Here is a 22776-nt window from a genome sequence, read left to right as displayed (position 1 = left end):
ATGCAATCTTGTATCTAATATTCCAGTGAAGCACTTTTTAGTAGATGGACCCTTACATCCCGTTGATTTTATACAGTATTGTAAGGATTGTTTTTTACCTCACTCACCAGATGATACGAAAATTAAATTTGTGAAAAAATTCTTGGAAGGGGAAGCTTTGACTTGGGCAAACCAGATTGTAACTGTGGGGATGAACTTTTCAGAATTTGAATCATAATTTCTGGGAAATTTTTGGGATGATCTTAAACAAACTAGAATCAAAAGTGAATTTTTGAATGGGGAAACTATAGAGAATCAGATGGGAGCATGAAACAATTTTGCAAAAGTGAACTTCAAAAATTTATTCATTTAACAAAACATTTGGATGACTTGATCAAAACTGATACCTTAAAGAGAAGATTGCCATCAGCAATGCAGTTGAGTTTAGTTCATTGTCCTGATAGTAATGTTGAGCAGTTTCTCAATTATATTGAAAAGTTGGATAGGGTAACAACAAGAACACACAGTGGGTTTACTCAGAAAGGTAGTGGTCAAAATTGGGGAAATGATAACTTTCAAAAAAGGGAACAAAACAATTATGTCGTCAGTCAAAATTCAGGGGGATATAACAATTTTCAAAAGAAGGACCATAATTTTCATCCAAAACAAGAACAACATTTTTGCGGAAATAATCAACAAAATAGAGAACACTTTAGGGATCAAAATCACAGAAATTTTGCTAGAGATCAGTACAATAGAAACTACCAACAATCAGGTAATGTTTGGCATAGGAATGGGAACAGAAATGTTGATCAGAGACATTGGCAGAACCACAATCAGCATTTCAAACGGGAACCAGTTGTAATTCAGGAAATAAAAAACGAGTAGACGCCCCCTTGAAGGTCCGCAAGGTTGAGGCAGAAGGTGAGCATGATGAAAGGACCAATGGATGTGATAATCATAAACCCAAACATGACAGTTCCAAACCTAAACTATCACATGAGGTTATTAGTTGTTACTTATTGAAGAAATTTCAAGATGAAAATAATGATGATATTGATAAAGATAAAATTTTCTGTACACAAGAACATACAGTAGATAAAAGTAATTGTGATTCATTTAATTTAACAGAGTTTTACACTTGGGCAGAAAAGAACAACACTTTGTCAGGTGATGTAATTTGTAGTAGTTCAGAGACGTGTGTGAATGAAAGAGAGAATGCATGCTGTGAGAATGAAAATATTGGTGAAAGGGATCTGGTAACTTTAGAAAGGGGAAATAATATTTTGGGGGATAATTTAAATGTGTATGACCTGAATATGTATAATGATGATGATGATAAAGTTGATAATGATGGTAATGGTATTGATGATGATGTTGAGGAAAGGTGTTTCATTAGTTTAAATAGGGAGTTGAGTATACACATGGTTGAAAATGGATTAAATAGTGAGAATATTATAGATATTCCCAGGGATGTTACCAGGATGAATAAGGCTCGCAAGCAGGGTGTATGTAAAAGTGTGAATTTTGATGTTGTTGGTGAAGAATCTGACTACACAAATAATGACACATGTATAACTTCTAGCCTAAGTGAAATTTTTACAGATACTGATGACGCACACATTTCTTATGAATCTATGGCTGAACAGTGAAACTATTTCTTTTGACAAGAACTTTAGAAAAATGCTTATTAATGTATGTGAAACTATATGTCCTGAGTGGTGGAAAAAGATGAGATGTTTTATTTTTGAAAAGCTGAAGGATAAGTACTTCAATAGTATACAATGTGATTTGGATGAAGATTGTTGGCTATTTGAGATAATAGAGAGTACTAATGACAATTTTGTATCTTGTGCAAATTTTGTAACTGTGACAAATAATACATATAATGGTATACCACAAGATTCTGATAAGTACAGGTTTGGGGAAATTGAAAGTGATTTATTACATGAGGATACAGGTTCTGAGAAAAGTGATCAATTTTGCAGTCCTTATATAAAAGTTCAAATTGGGTCATGGATTGGTAAACGTTTAATTAATACAGGAAGTGAGATCTCGGGTAGATCTGAAAGGTTAAGCAAGAAATTGAAAGTGGGGAAAGATTATGTTGAAATGCCAGTTGTTGGGGTAAAGATAAAAGGTGCTACTGGGAAGAGCAGTAAATTGGTAAAAAGCCAGGCTTTAGTGACATTTTTAATTGAAGGCAAGTTGTTCACACATGGATGTTTTGTAATTCAGGAATTTAATGAGGATTTTCCTTTGGGTATGAATTAGATAGTAAAAGTAAATACAGCATTTGATTGGGCTGGAAGAAAACTTTTGATAGAAACTAGTGAAAGGGAATACATTCAGACAAATTTTGTGAACACACTTGGTGATCAGAGTAATGGAAATTTTGAGAGTATCAATTTACTAACAGAAAGTAGATTAGAGAATATTGAAATTCATAGATTTGATACTGATTAAGTTGAATTTGGGAATTTAGTAAATTTGAAAATTTCAGAAACACAAAATTTATCTGGGGAGCAAAACCAACAGTTAGAAAATCTGCTGTGGGAATACAGTGATGTTTTCAGTGACATACCTGGTAGGGTAAAGGGTTATCAGTGTGAGCTTCAGGTAAAACCTCATCAACCATTTTGCATAAAACCATACAGTATTGCAATATCGAAAAGACCTGTTCTCGAGAAAGAGCTGAAAAAGATGGAAGGATGTAATATAATAGAAAAGAGTATCAGTGCATATAATAATCCTTTAGTAGTTGTTTCGAAAAAAGATGGTTGAGTAAGATTGGTTTTGGACTCTAGACACTTAAACAAAATTTTGTTCAGACAGACAGACCATCCCGAAAATATTGATGAGTTACTCTATAAATTTATAGAATATAAAATATATGTCAAGTTTGGATCTAACTTCGGGTTTTCATCAGGTTCCACTTTCGGTTAATTCTAGAAAATATACTGCTTTCTTGTACAATGGTAAGAGTTACCAATATTATGTTGTGCCATTTGGGTTAAATTCTTCTGTTTCCGAATTTATAAGAGCTTTGGATCATGTACTGGGGTAAGAACTTGCATCCAAACTAATAATTTATGTAGATGACATTTTGGTTACAGGGCAAAATTGGGAGGAACATTTTTCGATTTTGAAGTCAGTTTGTGAAAAACTTATAAAAGGGGGGATGACATTGAAATTACAGAAATGTAAGTTTGCAGTTTCTGAATTAAAATTTTTGGGTCATGTTGTCACAGACAAGGGAATTGTGGCAGATCCAGAAAAAAGTAAAGCAATTTCAGAAATTCCTATTCCTAAGACTAAAAAACAAAGTCGTTCTTTGGGTTATGTGGTTAGTACCGAAAACATAAGAGATCGGAGTCTGAATCCACCATGTTTAAGTCAGTTACTTAAGAAAAACACTGTTTGGGTTTGGGATAAAAGTTGACAGGAAGAGTTTGATAAAATTAAGCAAGAGCTGAGGAAGCAACACTTATTACACAGACCTGATTTTAATTTACCATTTTGTTTGAACACTGATAGCAGTAATTATTGGCTTGGAGCAGAGTTATTTCAAGAAAGAGTAGAGAATACATTGTACCATAGCATTTGCAAGCAGAATGTTGCTCAAGCATGAGAAAAATTACACAGTCACAGAGAAGGAACTTTTGGCAATTCATTGGGCTTTTACAAAATTTAGAATTTACCTTATTGATGTGAAACAAATACTAACAAAGAGATAGAGGGGCTGGCCAGTACTTACCTCAGCTCAGTACAGCCAATAGATACACAAAAAACAGAACCAAAAATTTTTAAAATTTTTGGTTCTGTTTTTTGGTTCTGATTTTTGTGTATCTATCGGCTGTACTGAGCTGAGGTAAGTACTGGCCAGCCCCTCTATCTCTTTGTTAGTATTTGTTTCACATCTTTATATGAGATTTTCCATTAATCATTTAATTTACCTTACTGGACATAAAACCATAGTATTTTCGGATCACAAAGCTTTGAGTTACTTACAAGAGTGCAAATTATACCACAGTAGATTTGACCAGATGGGCAATATTTCTGCAACAGTTTGACTTTGAAATCAAGTACATAAAAGGTTCTGAGAATGTAGTAGCTGATTCACTTTCAAGGTTACCAATTGGGGGAGAACAGGAGATTTTTGAACAAGAGGAGGAAAAGCAATTTAAAATTAGATACCTGAAAGGGGTGGAAAATGAGAAAAAAACTAGAGCTGTGTGTAACAAAATTAGGAAAAATCAAAATTTAGATCAAAGTTGGAAATTAATCAAAGAATGTCTAGGCAAGAAGGGTATGAGAAACTTGATAAATTTTACAAATTACATAAGGGGATTTTATTTCGGAGAACAGATGTAGATTCTGATAATTGGAAACTGTGTTGGCCAGAGGCAGATGCTGAAAAGCTGATTATTTACATACATGAAAGTTTTGGTCATTGTGGGATGCAGAAGTGCATTCAAAAGATACAAGAAAACGTTTATTTTTACAATATTGGAAAGAAGGTAAGAAAAGAATTGGCAACCTGTGACAAATGTCAGAGAGTTAAAGTGAGCAATCAAAGACGTGGTGGAGAGATGCAAAACATTATTCTGGAAAAACCTTTAGATCTTATCGCTGTGGACTTACGTGGAATGTTACCAAAGAGTAAAGGTGGTCACTGTTACATATTTGTTATGGTAGATGTAGTTTCAAAATTAATTAAACTATATCCAGTGAAGAAAGCTACTAGCTATTAAATTATAATAAAAATTGAAAGAGATTATTTCGCACAGGTGAGTAAACCAAAAGCTATATTACCAGATAATGGTTCACAGTTCACCTCTAAAATTTGGAAAAAGTTTATTGAAAGATCAAAATTGAAGCATATACTTATATCTGTTTATTCTCCATCCACCAATCCTGCAGAAAGATATATGAGGGAAATTGGGAGACTTTGCAGAACCTATTGTAGCCATAAAATCCAACCTGGTTTGAGCACATTCGAAATTTTGAATATATTATGAATAGCCTACAACATAGTTCCACAGGATTTTCACCGTAGGAGATAATGTTTAATATCAGACCTCCAAATCTTATATCAGAACTTAATGAATTTTCTAAATGTACACCTTTAACCATGAAAGAGAGAGAAGACATTGTCAGGGAAACTATGAGGAAACAAGGGGAAAAGAGGAATAAAAGACATAACAATAGGGTAAAATTAGCCAGTTTCAAAATTGGGGATCTTGTTCTGGTCAAATCTCATGAAAAATAAAAAATGTTAACTTCAGAAATTAAAATTTTTTTTGATATCTATATTGGGGCTTTTGAAGTCATAGAACATCCACACCCTAATGCTTATCGTTTGGTGTACCCTAATTCAAAGAAATTATTTGGTCTCGGGAATGTTGTCTCTTTGAAACTATATAAACAGAAATCATAATTTCAAAAATTTAAATAACCTATTTTCATCTAAAACAAAAGTCTTCCACAGGAATATGCTTGTTAGAACAAAACTACCTGTACAACCAAGTATGTATATTTGCATGTATGAATTAATAATTTGAAGTCACCTGTTAATTGAAACTGATGAAAAAACACTGTTGTAACAAAGAATGAGAGAAAGATTTTTTTACTTTTTTACAAAAAAAGTCTCCATAGTGAGCATTTCTGAATTTTTCTAATTTTTGGAAGCGAAGTCTTCCCTGTGGGTGAAGGCATGCATGCGAGGACATGCATGCAAAGGTGTAAGTTTCAAAACCAATTTTAGATAAAGCCTCACGATATATGAGCAATTTATTGCTGTCCGTGATCTGAAGGCTGACCGATCATCGTCATTCTTCCGGCGGACAAGGGTTCCACAACCGTGGTACTTGATCGTCGGGAGTATGTGGCTGAGAGACTGCGTCAGCTTTCAGACAACACCACATACAAAGTTTGCCAAGGTAATCCCATTCCTGAAGTCCAGGCGGAGCTTCAAGGAATTCTCAGAACCTTAGGCCCCCTACAAAACCTTTCACCTGACTCCATCAACCTCCTGACCCCACCGACACCCCGCACCCCTACCTTCTACCTTCTTCCTAAAATTCACAAACCCAATCATCACGGCCGCCCCATTGTAGCTGGTTACCAAGCCCCCACAGAACGTATCTCTGCCTACGTAGATCAACACCTTCAACCCATTACATGCCTGTAATGGGTTGTTATAAATTGTGCACCATTGAAAGTGGGGCACTGCAATGAGTCACCGTTCCACAGTGAACGTTTAAACTTCCCTACAATAATCAGTTCATAATACATCATTAATGCATTAAAATACAGTCCAATATTTTAATGTAACATTACCCACATCCCAACATTTCTACTTCTCACACATTCTCAGTAATAGTAATTGAGCACCTCCAAAAGGTTATTTGTATAAATGGAAAAGGGGGATGAACTCTAGACATTATCTTGTTGAGGAAACAAAATTTATTAATACTGCACAGAGAAAGCAAGTTAAAAGTGTGTAAAACACAGAAACAGAAGACAGAAGCATGGAGAGTGTGTTTAGAGCAGTCTGTACACAGGCAACGTCAGGCAAACAGATGTTCTGCAGGCAGTCTGACAGCCAAGCACCCATGGGCAGACAATGTCAGGCACTCAAGAATGCCTCTTGTTAAAACAACAATGAAGCAAATCTGATTGCAACAAGGGTGTGTTAAACATAAAAATTTCACATCAGTAAAAATACTAAGCTGCTGACAAGTACATTACCATACCTAGCTTTTCAACAAATCCCAACCAAGTTTTCAGTGTTGTTAATGTGCCTATTAATGACTATATCTCACCTATTTGGTCAGCTGTTACCCTTACACCTTGACTACTTTTGTCGTGCTACAAATTTTCATTGTCCTATTTAAAAATTACTAAGGTTTCGTTACTTTTGTGGAACTAGAAATTTCTTTTTATTCGTAAAATATTTGGTGTCAGTTTGTGAGTTGCCACTACACAAAGAATGCACTTAATTGCTGGACCACAAGTCTGGAATCTTTTTCCAATTCTTGTATTTTCCTGATAAAAGTTTTTCCAAAAGAGTTGTTGAACCAAATACTGATATGATATTGGCTACATTTCTGCTGGTTTTGTTTTGCTTTAGGGTGCAAAAACAACTGGGACCATATGCGCCCGAGTCAAAACTATAGAACACAAAGACAGAGAGGAATTAAAAAACGACTACACATCAGTCCCAACTGATATAATAGAAGACAGCTAAAACCAGGAAGAAGGGCTAAAAAAGACACCAAACAGAAATGGACGTCCAAAACTAAAAATTAAATGGTCTTCGCCATATTGCTTTGGCGGATAGAAAGTAAGACGTGGTCGACAGCCCGCACGTCATTTACTAACACAGCTGATAACAGACGGCAAACCCAAACAGAAATGTAAAAAGTTAAAAAATTGACATTCCATCACGAAGTGGCGAACAGTTAAAACATGAGTGCAACGTGTATGAAGTGGCAGGGTAGCACCACTTGGCTAAATAGGCCGTGCCCAATACGCAGACGAGTTAAAATAATCTCCTCCCTGCGGGAGGGCCGAGAGGAGGTGGCACAAGCCACTGGGAGAGGCTTAATAAGCCGATGCTTATTCCGTGAAGGGAGGACCATTGGTGATGCCAAAGGAACACCACCTCCCGACAGACAGCAACACGGAGATCATTTGAGGGACTATAGGTACCCACGGGCTGAGGTATGAGGACTGCAGCTTTGGGAGCAGCGTCAGCAGCCTCATCTCCTGGCAGACAGACATGACCAGGAACCCAGAGAAACATTACACTGGCTCCACCAAGAGTGAGCAGTTGACAGTTTTCCTGGACTCCTTGCACTAAGTGATGGGAGTTTGAGAAGAGGACACAACTGAAAAGGCTGTGTCATTGGATGTACTCTGTGGCCTGATACAAGGCGAGGAGCTTGGCTGTAAATACTGAGGAATGTGCCGGATGCCGATATTGAAAAACACGGGTGCCAAAGACGAAGGCCTCATGGTCGGTCTGAGAGCCATCAGTGTATACAAAGGTACTATCACGAAAGTCTTGAAATTGAAGGCAACAGACCAAGGCTGGAGTAGTGTCCTTAGGAAGCGAATGGAGGCCAAGGTCAACATGGGCCGCATCACGAAGCCAAGCTGGTGAAGGGTTCATAACCACTGGGAAAGGTGCAGGTAGTCTGAAGTTTAGCCACTGCAGCAAGTGCCAAAAACAGACTGCAGGAGGTAACAGAAGGAGGACGAGCCCCATACTGACGATCAAAGGAATCACTAAAGAAGGAGGCATAAAAGATGGGTGGCCACACATGGCAGAAAAATGGCATGCATACCTGCTGAGGAGAAAGTTACGGCGGTAGGGCAGGGTTGGTTCAGCATCCTCAGCATACAGACTCTCAACTGGGCTGGTGTGAAAGACGCCCATGGCCTAACGCATGCCATGGTGGTAGACAGTGTTGAGATGGTGTAAGGGGGATGGGTGTGCAGACGCATAAACAAAGCACCCATAGTCTAATTTCAAACAGACAAGGGACCGGTACAAACAGAGGAGGGTGGTTCAATCGGCACCCCAGGAAGTGACACTGAGGAACCACATACAACGGGCTATCAGGTAAGATACATGGAAGGACCAAGAGTTTCCTATCGAGCATGAGCCCCAGGAATTTTGTGGTTTAAATGAACGGAAGGGTAACAGGCCCAAGTGTAAAGATGGTGGGAGAAACCACTTGTGTCGCCAGAAATTCATACAGATGGTTTTGTCAGTGGAAAAGCGAATGTCATTGTCGATGCTCCAGGAGTAGAGATGATCAATGCACCACTGTAGACACCACTCAGTAAGACAGGTCCGTGGAGAGCTGCAATAGATGGCAGAATTGTCACCAAAAAGGGGACCGGAGATACCTGGTGGGAGACAGGCCACGATAGGGGTAACGGTGATAGCAAAGAAGCTGACACTTAGGGCGGAACCCTGAGGCAAACGGTTTTCCTGGATAAAGGTGACCGATAAGGTAGAACTCACAGGCACCTTGAAAACTTGGTCTTACAAAAATGCCTGAAGGAAATAGGACAGGCGGCCATGGAGGCCCTATATGTAAAGTGTGCGGAGGATACCAGTTCTCCAGCAGGTGTCATAGGCCTTCTCCAAATACAACAACACGGCCATAGTCTGGAATTTCCGCAGAAAACCATTCATGACATGCGTGGACAAAGTAATGAGATGGTCAACTACACAACGCAGTGCTCCAACTACACAACGCAGTGCTCGAAATCCACACTGTGTATTCATCTGTAAATTTAAAGACTCTAGCCACCATACCAGTCGGGCACGAATCATACGTTCCATCACCTTGCAAACACAGCTGGTATGTGAAACAGGGTGATAGCAACAAGAAAGGTATTTGTCCCTACTGGGCTGAGGTATGGGTATGGGAATGGGAATGGAAATGGAAATGACAGTGGCTTCACGTCAGTGTCCGGGAAATGTGCCCTCTGCCCAGATGTGGTTGTACATGTTAAGCAGAAAGTGCTTACCTACAAGAGAAAATGCTGCAATATCTCAATGTGGATGGCATCTGGCCCTGGGGCAGAGGATCGGGATGAACTGAGAGCATGATCTAGCTCCCTCACAGTAAAGGTGGCATTGTAGCACTCACGATGCGAAGAAGAGAAGGGTATCGCCCGAGCCGCCTCCGCCCGTTTCCAATGGACGAAGGCCGGGTGATAGCGGGAAGAGCTCGAAACTTCGGCAAAATGGCGGCCCAAGGTGTTGGAGATACGAATAGGGTCCACAATGACATCAGCGACTGTCAGGCCAGAAATTGGGGAATGGATCTTGGTGCCAGAAAGCCGTTGGAGGTTGGCCCACATAACAGAGGAAGGTGTGGAACTGTTAAAAGAACTAGTGAATGAATGCCAGCTAGCTCTATTGCTATCCCAAAGAATGCGATGACACTTTGCACCTTCTGTTTATAATGAATGCAGTTTGCCAGTGTAGGGCGGCGGTTAAAAACATGGAGAGCTCGGCAACGCACACAAATTGCATTGCAGCATGCCTCAGTCCACCCAGTACTGGGACACGACGTGGTAAAAAGGAAGTGCGAGGAATGGAACATTGTGCAGCAGTAAGGGTAACGTTTGTGTGCGAGTCCACCTGGTCATCACAACTGGGGAAATCTTGTGAATCGAAAGTCACCAAGGAGGAGTAAAGCCGCCAGTCAGGCTTAGTAAGCTGCCATTTGGGCATGCACACAGATGGGAAAGGAGTCAGCAAACAGAGAGCACAAGGGAAATGGTTGTTTGAGTAGGTGTCAGGAAGAATGGACCACTGAAGACTATGGGCAAGCTGCGCAGTGCAAAAGGATAGGCCCAAATGGGAATAGGTGTAAGAGGAGTCAGAAAGGAAAGTGGGTGCTCCAGTGTTAAGGCAGAAGAGGTTAAGTTGGTTAAAAAGGTCAGCCAGGAGAGCACCTCTCTGACAGGTCCTGGGAGAACCCCAAAGGGGATGACATGCATGAAAGTCACTGAGTGGCAAAAATGGAGGAGGTAGCTGCCCAATAAGCTGAAGGAAGTCTGCTCTAGTGACATCGAATGATGGAGGTACATAGGGAAAAAGTCAGATGGGGAAGGAAAAGGTGAACTGCAACTGCTTAAATATGGGTAGTCAGAGAAATGGGTTGACTATGAAGGTCATCCCATATGAGCAGCATGATGCCTCCACGAGATGGAATGCCGACCTCAGGGGGAAGGTCAAAACTAATCAGTAGGTAATGTGAAAGCTCAAAGATATCATAAGGGTGCAATTTCGTATCCAAAAGGCAGAGTACAAGGGGATGCTGCGATGCTAAAAGCAGCTGTAAATCCTATTTGTGGGACTGAAGGCCACTAATGTCCCATTGGAGGACAGTCATGAGGAGGAAGAGATGTAGGGGTGTCAACTCAACAGCTGCTGAGTGACAGCCGGTGTAGAGTTGCTACTAAAGTGCGCGGAAGCAGGAGGATCCTGCTCCATGGGGTCCGCAGAAGTATCAGCTTGCTTGTGCGGTTGGTCTGTGGAGTCCAACGCTGAAAAACTGTTTGTGGAGTGCACCGGCGAGACGGAGGCCGGCCGGGCTACAGTGCCACATGGCGACACCATCGAACAGGATCTTCGAGTTGGCAAAGGAGAAGACCGTTTGCCTTTGGTGGACTTCTTCGAGCCTTTCTGGTTAGAGGAAGGATCGGGTGGTGTCTGGCTCGAAGGATGGAAGAAGTCTTCATGGGAAGTCTTGATGGGAGTACTACTACTGTCCTTTCCTGCCTACTGGTTGTGACCTGGTGGGCTTCGTCCCTTGAGGCGAGAATTTGACGGTGTGTTGCACTGCGGAACAGGGGGGATGGCTATGCTAACTTGACACTGCAATTTCACAACCTCAGAGCTGAATTTGAGGTCACATGTTTGTGTGGCCATGTCCTTCATGGAGTGATGGGTAACACAAACAGAACTATAGTGCCTGATGGGAGAACACAGGGTTTGTGACTAGCCAGTAATTTGCGAGCTACTGGGTAAGGCACTTTTTTCTTTACCCGAATCTCGAACAGCCCACTAATTAAGATACAGGGGACAATCCCAAGAGGAGGCGACATGGACGCCATTGCAGTTGATACAGCGGGGAGGAGGCGGCAGACAATCGCCCTCGTGTGCATCCCTACCACAGGTTACACATTTGACTGGGTGTTGGCAAGAAGTTCAGTGAGGTTGAAAGGATGACACTGATAGCAGCACATCAGGTTTGGAATGTATGGCCAGATTATGATAATTTCATAGCCTGCTTTGATCTTTGATAGCAGCCCCCGTTCTATCAAAGGTGAGGAAAAAGATTGCAGGTGGACACTGAAGAGGAATTACATTTTTCATTACATCATGAATGGCAATGACACCCTGATTGGAGAGGTAAGATTGTATTTCGGCCTCAGTTCTACCATCGAGTAGCCTGCTGTTAATTACGCCATGGAAGAATTCAAAGTTCTATGGACCTCGACATGGACAGGGTAGCTGTGGAGAAGTGAGGCGGCAAGCAGCCAGTTTTGCTTGCGTATCAGAAGCAGTCTCCGAAAGGAAAGTGCCATTCCATAAACGAGAGCAGGATTTCACAGGGCCAGCAATTGCATCAACACCTTTCTGAATAATAAATAGATTTACCGTGGTGAAGGACTGACCGCCTTCAGTACGTGAGACCACGAAGAACTGCGGTGCTGCAGGAAGCGTCTTTGAATCATTAGCCTCATTATGTTTTTGTTTTGTAGACATTGAGTGGGAAGATGATTGACTCATCACGAGAAAATCCCCGCGATTGCCAGCATCTCCAATAGCGCGTTCCTTCCAACTGGGGGCTCCCTGCACAAGGGGGTGCACCCGCCTTAGGCGATTGTTCACACCTCAGGTCACCTCCCGAACATCTGACAGAGGGACCTATCGGCAATCTAGGAAGTTTGCAGCTCAGGCAATCACCCCTTCCTGGGCCTGGCCTGTACCAGGGAGTATGTGCGAACCTACCTGTCGACCCTGGGCTGGGAATTATGCATTACCCTGTCACCTGTTATGCATCAGACACATGGGCTGGCCTTCAGGAGCACACAGGGAGGAATAAGAAAAAGAGGAACCTCAAATGTCGAATCAGAGGAACAAGAGAAGGGAAACAAAGGAGAAGCGAGTGAATAAACGAAGGTAAGACTGTTCTTATGTCAGTGACAGACAATTCAGAACATTCCCAATAACAACCCAGAAATGGTCCCCAAGGGAAGGGAAAAAGAATAGCAAGAAGATAGACATGCAGCATGGGTAGGAAAAAGTGCCGCAAAGGCTGGGGCCCCATGGTAGTCAAGCACGAACCCACCAAAGAGTGGTGAGCCCCCTGGGGGGCTACATTTCTGTGTTGCTTGGGAAACCCTTCCATGTGTACATCCTAATAAGATCTGCAATTAATGCTTACATATCTGCCCTTGAGCAGAGTGCAATCTTTTATCACTTCTAACCCCAAGGTTTAATATCTGGTGCTACTGAAAATGGAATGCTAAATACTTTCAACACATTTTCTAGGCTATGTAAGTCCTGAAACTTTGTCAAAAATCTGAAGTTCAACACTGTTTTGTTGATAACCACATAATTGTAATGATAAAAAGATGTGCAAAGGTTTCCAGTACCAAGACTTTCATGAAAGCATTACTTTTATGACATTTTCATAATCATTAGATTCTGCCCTCAGAGTGTCATATTTAAGTTATTTGTTTCGTATCAGTGATACAGGCTGTGTGATATGACAGGATATGTGAATGTGGTTACTTGAGGCTTACTGCTTGTGCCTGCCCCTGCATGTGAGCTGGCCATCTAAACCAGGTTCTCTTCATGGGACTGAGAACCCACAAGAGAACACTGCTCCCTCAGGACATGTGGGAGAACTTCTGGGAACTGTTTGTTTTCATTTTATGGAACACTAATGGGAACAATAGAGCAAATCATAGTTTATTTTAGATGTGTTTCTAACCAAGTGATTGTGGCAACAAGCAGCTGTGACAAAACAAGTGGCTTGGCTGATCTGGTTGCAGCACAGAAGTCAGCAGTGCAGAGCCAGCTTGCTGCTGGGTATGGACAGGCTGGTGAGTCTGGAAGGTTGGACAGTACCACAGAATGAGTTAAGAGGCCAAGGGCTAGCTGTTTTGCTGACAGTGAGGCACTGGTGTAAGGCCAAGGCTAACGTGCCTGGAGAAAAGGGTTCAATACCAAAATGTCCTGGTGACAACATACTACATTAAAAGCATTGTACATTCACTAAAATAGCTGAAACTGTCTACAGCTGAGCTACAGAAAATGTAAGGACTTCTCTGGAATTTACTACCATATTTGTACAAAATCTTGGTTAGAAGTAGTTTTAGTTTGAATGGGTGTTTATTATGAAGTAACAGCCACATAAGGACACTGTGACAAGTCGTGTCTGAAAAGTAAGTACCATTTTGGAAAGAAACTTTCAGAAACTTTTTTCAAAGCAAAATTTTTTTTACAAGAAACAACGTTTCTTAAACTATTTTTCTACATAGTTGCCACCATTGTTCAGACCTTTGTCATACTGGGAAATCAATTCTCTACTCCTTCACGGAAAGATGCTACCAGTGAAGACTACCACTGCTGAACACCATTTGTCGTATCATTGCTGTCAAAGCACCTTCCTCCAAAATCGTGCTTCAAGTTTGAGAGATAGTTGTTGTCAGAAGGTGAGAGATAGGGGCTATATGGAAGCTGATCCAACCGAATTGCTGAGAGAGGTTTTGATCAACAGCAGCAGAATGGGGATGTGCATTGTCATGAAGCAACACAATGCTTTGACTGAGCATTCCTTCCTTCTTTTTTGAATTTTATGCCAAAGTTCTCTCAGTGTTTTACAGTATTATACCACACTGATGGTTCTCACCTCTGAAGTAACTACACATGCAGAATGTCGTGTATTCCAGACCACAGTGCACATAATGTTTTGAATTTTTGTTGTTTGGGGGATCGTGAGTGCCTCCACTCTATCTGCTGTTTTGATTCTACAGTGACATGACAAACCTACGATTCAGCATCAGTCATAATTCCATTTAAGAATTCATCACTCTACTGGATAAGACATATCAAAGCACAGCCAAATCACTGTTTCGTGGACACCTGGAAGCATATTCGGACTCCAACGGGAACACAATTTGTGAAAATTCATGTGATCTGTGACCATATCAGGCAAAATAGTTTTTGAAATTTGTGGAAAATCATCACAAAGCATTCTTATTATTAACTGTCAGTTTTCACAAATTGACTCCTTTACTTTCTCAATCAATCCATCACTGGCAACAGAAGGTTGCCCACTCCATGCTTCTTAATGAACACTAGTTTGTCCATCAATGAATTCTCATTCTCTCAGCATTTGATCCGTCATAACATATTTACCATTTATCTCTACAAGTTGATGAATTTCAGCTGGCATAACACTGTGTTCAAAAACCATATTACAGAATGCACTTCACTTCGGTGGGCTCAGGGATTGTCTTAAACAATTTTAACAATCACAAACAAATGTAAACGCAACAAAAACCAGCTGTAATGTCATCAGTGAAGGAGGACGAACCAGTGTGTCGAGTGTGAATGTGTGGAACTGTGATACTAGGGCTGGGATGACGACAGACCAAAATCTTTCTTACTTTTTTGGGAACATCTCATAACATGTAGGACATCAATAAGTATCTCATGACTTTGGCTACTTTATGAGCACTCGGTCAAAAGATATGCACGAAAATAAATTATTAAACAAAATTATTTATAATACTCAATTCAGTTGCAATAAAGGATTCTGAATATGTAGACTATCATTTAGCTTCGGCATGTTGACATTGCAATAGGGAATACGAGGTGATAATTTACATCTATATAATTCAAGTTTGTAAGAATTAAATGTGGTTCGATTCAAAGTACTGCAATGGCAATTAATACACCAACATGCATTTGACAAGTTTCTATGACGCTCTCTGAACAAATGCAAAATAATGAATTAAAAGAGTAAAGCATAGATATTTAGATACTGATAAGATTTATATCCACATATATTTAGGGGTATATTTATTGAATATGTAATATGTATACAAAACAATGTAAGGTAAATAATTTTCAATAAGATGGCCAACGAAAAGTAGCAGGTCTCGATTGCATTAGTTGGTCATGTGAGCCACACCTCTGGAGTAAGCGAGCAGAGGGGCCTCGTGGTTTTTTAGTCACTGTCCTTGGCAGAGTAAAAGTCTTTCATCAGTGTCATCTATATAGGTGAGCCTGCCAAGACTGGGCAGGTGACAAGCCACAAGTGAAAGTTGCTTAGGATGTTGTGTTGTCGACTTTTTTAGCCACATTATAGCTGACTCCATTGGAACTGCAGTATTACGCGAATGAGTAGTACAACTGATAGTGGTGGGAGTTTATTTGATCTTTATTAGAAATTTTGAAAACACTGCAATTTACTGGAACCATTACATGTGGTGGTACTACTACTACTACTACTACTACTACTACTACTACGATTAGTTGGTGTTCAGTGCTGTTTGTTAGCTGCTCTGCACACCTTGCTTTGTTGATCATATCATTTAAATAATTGCTGCAAATCTATTTACAATTGTATGGCTATCTTTTCGTACATGTTTCTGATTCTTTTTTCAATTCAATTGGAAAGTTTAATTAAAACAAATGCTTTAGGCTACATCTTTAGCCTTTCAGATCCAGTACCTCATTTGATTTTGTTAATTACTCTGATTTTATTATATTTTAAACACTGTGCTTAATTCTATGGAAAATTCACTGACTACTGTGCTAAGAGATAGCAATGCTTAGTTGTTATTTGGGCTAAAAAGCAGCAGTACACAACCCACCCTTAGGTATAATTTAGCCACAATTATTGCAGGTTGTGTGTTCACCCAGTCACCACATACTGCTATCAAAAGGATATCATAGAGCACACAACTGGTTGCTCGTCCTTATAATAGCACAGTGAGCATACATGGTGTCTTAACTGTAGTGTAATAGATATGTGGAAGGTATGTTTACACCATAGATTCAATTTAATTAAACAATACACTTCTCATCTTAAACAAACACTACTTTACTGGAAGAGAGAGAGAGAGAGAGAGAGAGAGAGAGAGAGAGAGAGAGAGAGAGAGAGAGAGTTAAAGCTATAAGTTTTTCTGTACCTGCAGATTTTGTTTCACTTCTGTTGCTTGTTGCACTGTTTTCAGGATCCTTTTCAGCTGTCATCTTCCTCAGCACAGAAGTTGGTGTAAAGGCAAGAGGTGTGGGGGATATAAGTTTTGGAGGTGCAGAATCTCCAGTCTTAACTGAATTTCCTCCTGCATTTGACAATGATGACACACTGGGAGAGAGTGACCTAAAGAAAAACATGAACACACAATTAACAGAGGTGAGTTAATATACTCACATCCAGAAAGTTTTGCATCACCCCGGTTCCCAGAACACGGGAAGATTGACATTTACTGTGGATACTGTATCACAGAGAGTCCCTTTGACTATTCAGAATGTCACTAAACGTCAAAGATGTAAACAACCATGCATGAGCATTGCTTATTAGATGGAAGGAGTCAGACATACGATCAATTCCAGTCATTCCACCAGGAAGGAGGTACACAACTTGTGTTGTCTGTAGTTCAACCATGCCTAGACAGCCAATACCACAATTTGATCGTGTCTGCATCGTTACTTTGTGCCAGGAAGGCCTCTCAACAAGGGAAGGGTCCAGGTGTCTCAGAGTGAACCAAAGTGATGTTGTTCGGACATGGAGGAGATACAGAGAGACAGGAACTGTCGATGACATACCTCGCTCAGGCCAAGGTGATGCAAAACTTTTTTGATGTGTGTACTTCTGAGAGATGTGTACCACCAGTGTTGGCTAAACAAAGGGAGTAAATCCAAAGAGCACAAACCATTCCTTACTAATTTTCAGGAACTCTTCGACAATAACACTGGAAATAACAGTTATTAAAATGTCACACTAATTCCTGACCCAATTTGTGAAGGTGCAGTAACTTTATCCAAGATATTTGATATTTAGACTTTAAATACTTGACCAAAGACAAAACATGGTGAAATCACTATCTTGATGATTATCAGGCATTTCTCATCCACTGATGCCCCTCTATACTTTTCAATTTTTACGAACAACTATATGCATCAATTCTGTTCCTATGTGAATTCACAAGTGATGTACCAACCTTCCAACCACCTTGCTCTTTGAGATGATGTATCATTCATTTACTCAGCAACATGTTCCACAACAAGTTGATGTTCAGTGCAGTTAAGTCTTTTCCAATTCGTCTTTTTACCTTAATCCTTTTCCTTGTTTTTATGTCTCCCCTACTTATTCCTGACATTCATCTCAACAACTTGTTGAGAAATCTTCAGTTTTTTAGTGTTTAACACATTAAAATAATGCCTCAAAGCTACAGTTAAAAACTTTTAATACAGTGAATGCAAACTTTCCATTTCATACCTCACCTTAGAAGTGTAGTTCCCAAAACTATAAGCACTTCAGGACATTTTTTACTCACCTGAGTATTTCTTTTGCTGTCCATCTAACCACTTTCTTCAACAGTAAAATATAAAAACTTACTAACTGAACTTCATTCTTTTCAATTTACTGATTACACAATTTTTGTGGAGGGTATAACCAATTTTGAGGTTATCTTTGAAGTCTGCAAGATTAAGCCCTTCTCTTTGATGTTAAATTTCATAGACGTAAGAAGTACAACACAATGCTATTTGCACAACTAAAGTGGTTCAGTTATGTTGTATTAGTAAGTATTCTTTTATGGATCCAATAACTTAGGAACACACACACACACACACACACACACACACACACACACACACACACACACACACACCATGTCTGACAAGGCAAGTTTAAGAAATAAGTATGATAATCAAGTTTTTGTAAAACCTGGCATCAGGCAAAGGAGATACAGCAATCAGTATTATTAATTAAAAATTTAAATAGTCTTGATTGCAATGAATATATATAATCAATTTTTTCCATTACTGGTCTGGTTGGTTAACAACCATCTTCAAATCATGCAGGATAAAGAATCAGTATCTACATACAGTGCTGGCCACACCACCATTGTTACTAAGTTTAACCATGATGAGTGGCAAATGATGATGTTGTTGGCACCATTACATGTACATATTGATTCTTTACTAAGAATGATCTTAAGTTGGTTGTTAATCGACAAACCAATAATGAGCAGGTTCTGATTCTACATGTTTTACTGCTATCAAGACTTAAAAAATTCAGAAAGTCGTAACTTTTTCTTTACGTCTCTTCTCAATGCTTCCTCTAAACACTACAAGGCAGCATTCCCAAGATGACAATATCCAAAACAGAACATCTAAAAATACCTAGTACAAACTGAAGTTTATCATACCCTGCATTGCGTCGGTGTAACACGGTCTCAGCAACACAGCAAAGACAGTCAAAAAATTGACTACTTACATTGTTACAACTCTTGTTGCTGTTGTTGTGGTCTTCAATTGGAAGGTTGGTTGATGCAGCTTTCCACTCCACAATCTGCTGTGCAAGAGTATCCTCAAATAGCTACAGTGACCTAAACACATCTGTACCTGTTTACTTTATTCATTCCTAGGTCCACCCCCCCCCCCCCCCTCCCCCACAACTTCTCTCTATTACCAAATTGACTATTCCTTGATGCCTCACAGCATGTACTATAATCTATCCATTCTTTTAGTCCAGTTGTGCAAGAATTTTATTTTTTCATCAGTTTCATTCAAAACAATCTGCTAATTTATCATTCAATACATTAAACTAATCTTTACTATTCTTCTACAGCACCGCATTTCAAGAGGTTCTTTTCTCTTGTTATATAAACTGATTATGAATCACATTTCACTTCCATATACAGCTACTCCAGACAAGTATCTTCAGATAAGACTTCCTAACCTTTAAATTTCTATTAAATGTTACATTCTTTTTCAGAAACTTTTCTTGCCATCAGCAATCTTCATTTCATATCTTGTCTACTTCAACAATCAATTATGTTGCTACCGAAATAGCTAAATTCATCTACATCTTAATGCCATTTGCTAGCCCAATTGCAACAGCATCACCCAATTTAGTTTGACCACATTCTATTACCCTTATTTTACTTTTGCTGATGTTCATAACATCTTTTTTAACACCTTTTTTCCATTCAACTACTCTTCCAAGTCCTTAGTAGACAGGGGGCATTGCAGGGTCATTGACAAACCTTAGAAGTTTTTATTTTTTTCCCCTGAACTGCAATCTCTCTCAAAATTCTCCGTTTTCTCACACAGTATGCTCAATGTATTAACTGGGTAATATCGAAGCTAGGCTGCAGCCGGCCCCTCCCTTCTGATCTATGGCTTCACATTCATATCCTTCAACTTTTAACTGCCATCCAGTTTCTGTACAAGTTTTAAATAGCATTTTGCTACTTTTATTTTATCCCTGTTATCTGCAGAATTTCAACAAGTGTGTTCAAGTCAAAAGTTTTCTCTAAATGTACAAATGTCACATATGTTGGTTTACTTACTTTAACATATCTTCTACTATAAGTCTTAGGCTCGGTAGAGCTTCATGTATTCCCACATTTTTCCAGAATCCAAACTGAACTTCCCAAGAAGATGATCAACGAAGAGCTTCAATCTGTCCTTCCATTCTTCTATACATGATGTGTGCAAGTATTTTACAACAAGCCATTAAACTGGTGGTCCAATAATATTCACAACAGTTAGTACAAGAATTAATATAATATCTCCTCCTTTAAGTCGCATCTGTCTTGTATCTTGCACATGAGCTTATCATCGTTGGGTCTCTAGGATTTCAGTAATTCTGAGGGAACATCATGTACTCCATCAAATTATTCTCATATAACAATGAAAATAATCAATTATTGATAATATAAATGGATAGATTAAAAATCTACCCATCAAGTAGCAGCAGGGGAAAAAGACTGGAGAGGTTTAGGGAAAGGGTACAATTTAGAGAAGTCACCCAGAACCCCAGGTCAGAGGAGCCTTACCACACAGGATGAGAAGCAAAGACTTTGACAGATGGGTCTCCCTTTGATAGTGTGTGTTTTGTCAGTTACAGGGATGGAATAGGTGGCAGTAGGAGGGTGCATAGGCCAAGTCATGTAGTGGGGACTGTCATAGTGGTAGGAGCCATAGGGCAGGGAGATGGGTGCAGGAGCAGCGTAGGGTCTGACAAGGATATTGTGGGGAGTGGGAGGGCGACAAAGAGCTATTCTAAGTGCGGTGGGCAAAATCTCATACTGAATGTATCTCATTTCAGGGCATGATCTTAGGAAGTCATGGCCTTGTCAAAGTAGCCGATTGGTACATTCAAGACCAGGATAATACTGGGTACAAGTGGTGTGCTCCGAAGTAGTTTTTTGAGGGATCAGCAGTACCAGGACTGATTGTGATGGCCCGGGAAATCTGCTTTTGAACTAGGCTGTTGGGATAACGAAGTTCAGTGAAGGCTGAAGTGAGAGTGCATTGCTGTAGAGTCTGCATCTGAATAAATACATTTGCCTCTAATGCCAAGGCTGTATGGGAGGGTAAGTTTGACATGGAAAGGATGACAACTGTCAAAATTTAAGTACTGTTGTTCGTTAGTAGGTTTGATGTGGACTGAAGTGGCATGGGATTCGGGAAAGGACCACGTGAAATTTAATTGGGAGAGTCTTTCCTTCTCATACCACCCATTAAGTCTCCCCTACACATGGTTCTGGGTAACTTTTCTGAACTGTACCCCTTCCCCTAAACCTCTACAGTCCTTTTCCTTCACCCCTCTTCTTCCCCTTCAACCCTTCTGCCAGAAGGAGTCACTGGTTCCAAAAGTTTGTAAAAGTTAAATCCTTTACAACATGATACATTACATGGCCAAGGGCCACTAATTACAATTATTGGCTTTGTATACCATTGCCATCATACATAACGGAGTAAGTCAGTTGTGTCTCTCCTCTTCATCCTGTGCAGTAAGTCTCCCCTGATCCACAGTTCTGGGCGACTTTCCAGAAATATACTGCTTTTCCTACACCTATCCAGTCCTTATTTTTAAACCAATTATTAGCCAAGTTTAAATTATGCTCTGTGCAAAATTGTACTCAATGGTTTTCCTTTTCAGTCCTTTCTGCCTTCTCTTCCTTTTCCTACTATGAAAGTCCAGTCACCAATCAGACTTCTGCATCTCTTAACTATCTGAATAATTGTGTTCCTCTAATTGTACATTCTTTCAACTTCATTATCAGCAAAGGTAGTCAGCATGCGAAGTTTTACAAATTTGATTGGCATTGGTTCTGTGTATCTTTGCTATGATAATGCTTTCACCAAGCTGCTCATAGAAATTTACAAATTATATTTTTAAAATTATGAGAAAATTGTTGGCCATTACTTACTTTCAGGATACTGAATTGTTAGAACTGCAAATAGTTTTGATGCTCTTAAGCTGGGATAGAATCTTTTTTGTATTTATGTATTAATATTAAGAATTTCACCTCCTGAAGGTAAGCATTCCCAGGAAGTCCACCAATAATTTTAGTTTCGTCTTGCAAATTTTTCCCTTTTTAAAGTTCTGAAGTGCACAATATCTCACTACATTTTTTTCAAGCTAATAGCACAGCTGCACTGTTGTACTTACTGTTGCATTTCTTGCCTCTTTCTGTAATTTTCACGCTGTTCTTCCAACTTCTTCTTTATTAAGGCTGATTGCATTATGTTCTGTGTGTGAAGCTGCAATTCCCGTGGAGAAGGAACACGTGGCACCACTACAACAAGGAATTATTTGTATAAATTATGACAAAAGGAATTTCAATACACAAAAATGTTCTTTATATGAGGCCTTTCAAAAAATTCCAAAAGATTTGTATTTTTGTGCTGGCATATCATTGGCATCCCTGCACATGACTGTGTTTAATGTGTAACTGCTTGTTGTATGTCTGTTGGTTATTGTTCAGGGTTGTATTGAGCAGAATGTTGTGTTGTATAGTTTGCTCCTCCAACTCTGCCATCTCAAAATTTGCAATGCGCCTGCATTAAATTTTGCATGAAACTTAAGAAAACCTTCACAGAGACACAGCAAATGACGCAGGACGTCTTCTAAGCTGTAGTCAGTGTTACGAATGGTTCACATGGTTTAAAAATGGCCAGACAGACGTTAAAGAGTTAAAAGATGACCTTCG

General features: G+C 39.8%; 1 protein-coding gene across 6 annotated transcripts in view; it reads right to left on the bottom strand.

The window, feature by feature from the left end:
* The window catches only part of LOC126418536 (eukaryotic translation initiation factor 4E transporter), a 320599-nt gene that overhangs the window by 29505 nt on the left and 268318 nt on the right, over nt 1-22776 (bottom strand). For all 6 annotated transcript variants that reach the window (XM_050085342.1, XM_050085344.1, XM_050085348.1 and 3 more), the window contains 2 exons: nt 22236-22362; nt 16732-16925 (listed from right to left, as the gene is read on the bottom strand). In XM_050085342.1, coding sequence (XP_049941299.1) covers nt 16732-16925; nt 22236-22362 — 321 coding nt within the window. The remainder of the gene's footprint in view (nt 1-16731; nt 16926-22235; nt 22363-22776) is intronic.

The sequence above is a fragment of the Schistocerca serialis genome, chromosome 9 (assembly GCF_023864345.2).
Source record: "Schistocerca serialis cubense isolate TAMUIC-IGC-003099 chromosome 9, iqSchSeri2.2, whole genome shotgun sequence".
Taxonomy (NCBI): domain Eukaryota; kingdom Metazoa; phylum Arthropoda; class Insecta; order Orthoptera; family Acrididae; genus Schistocerca; species Schistocerca serialis.
The sequence above is the reverse complement of the archived record's forward strand: the minus strand, read 5'-3'. Positions and strand labels throughout refer to the sequence as shown.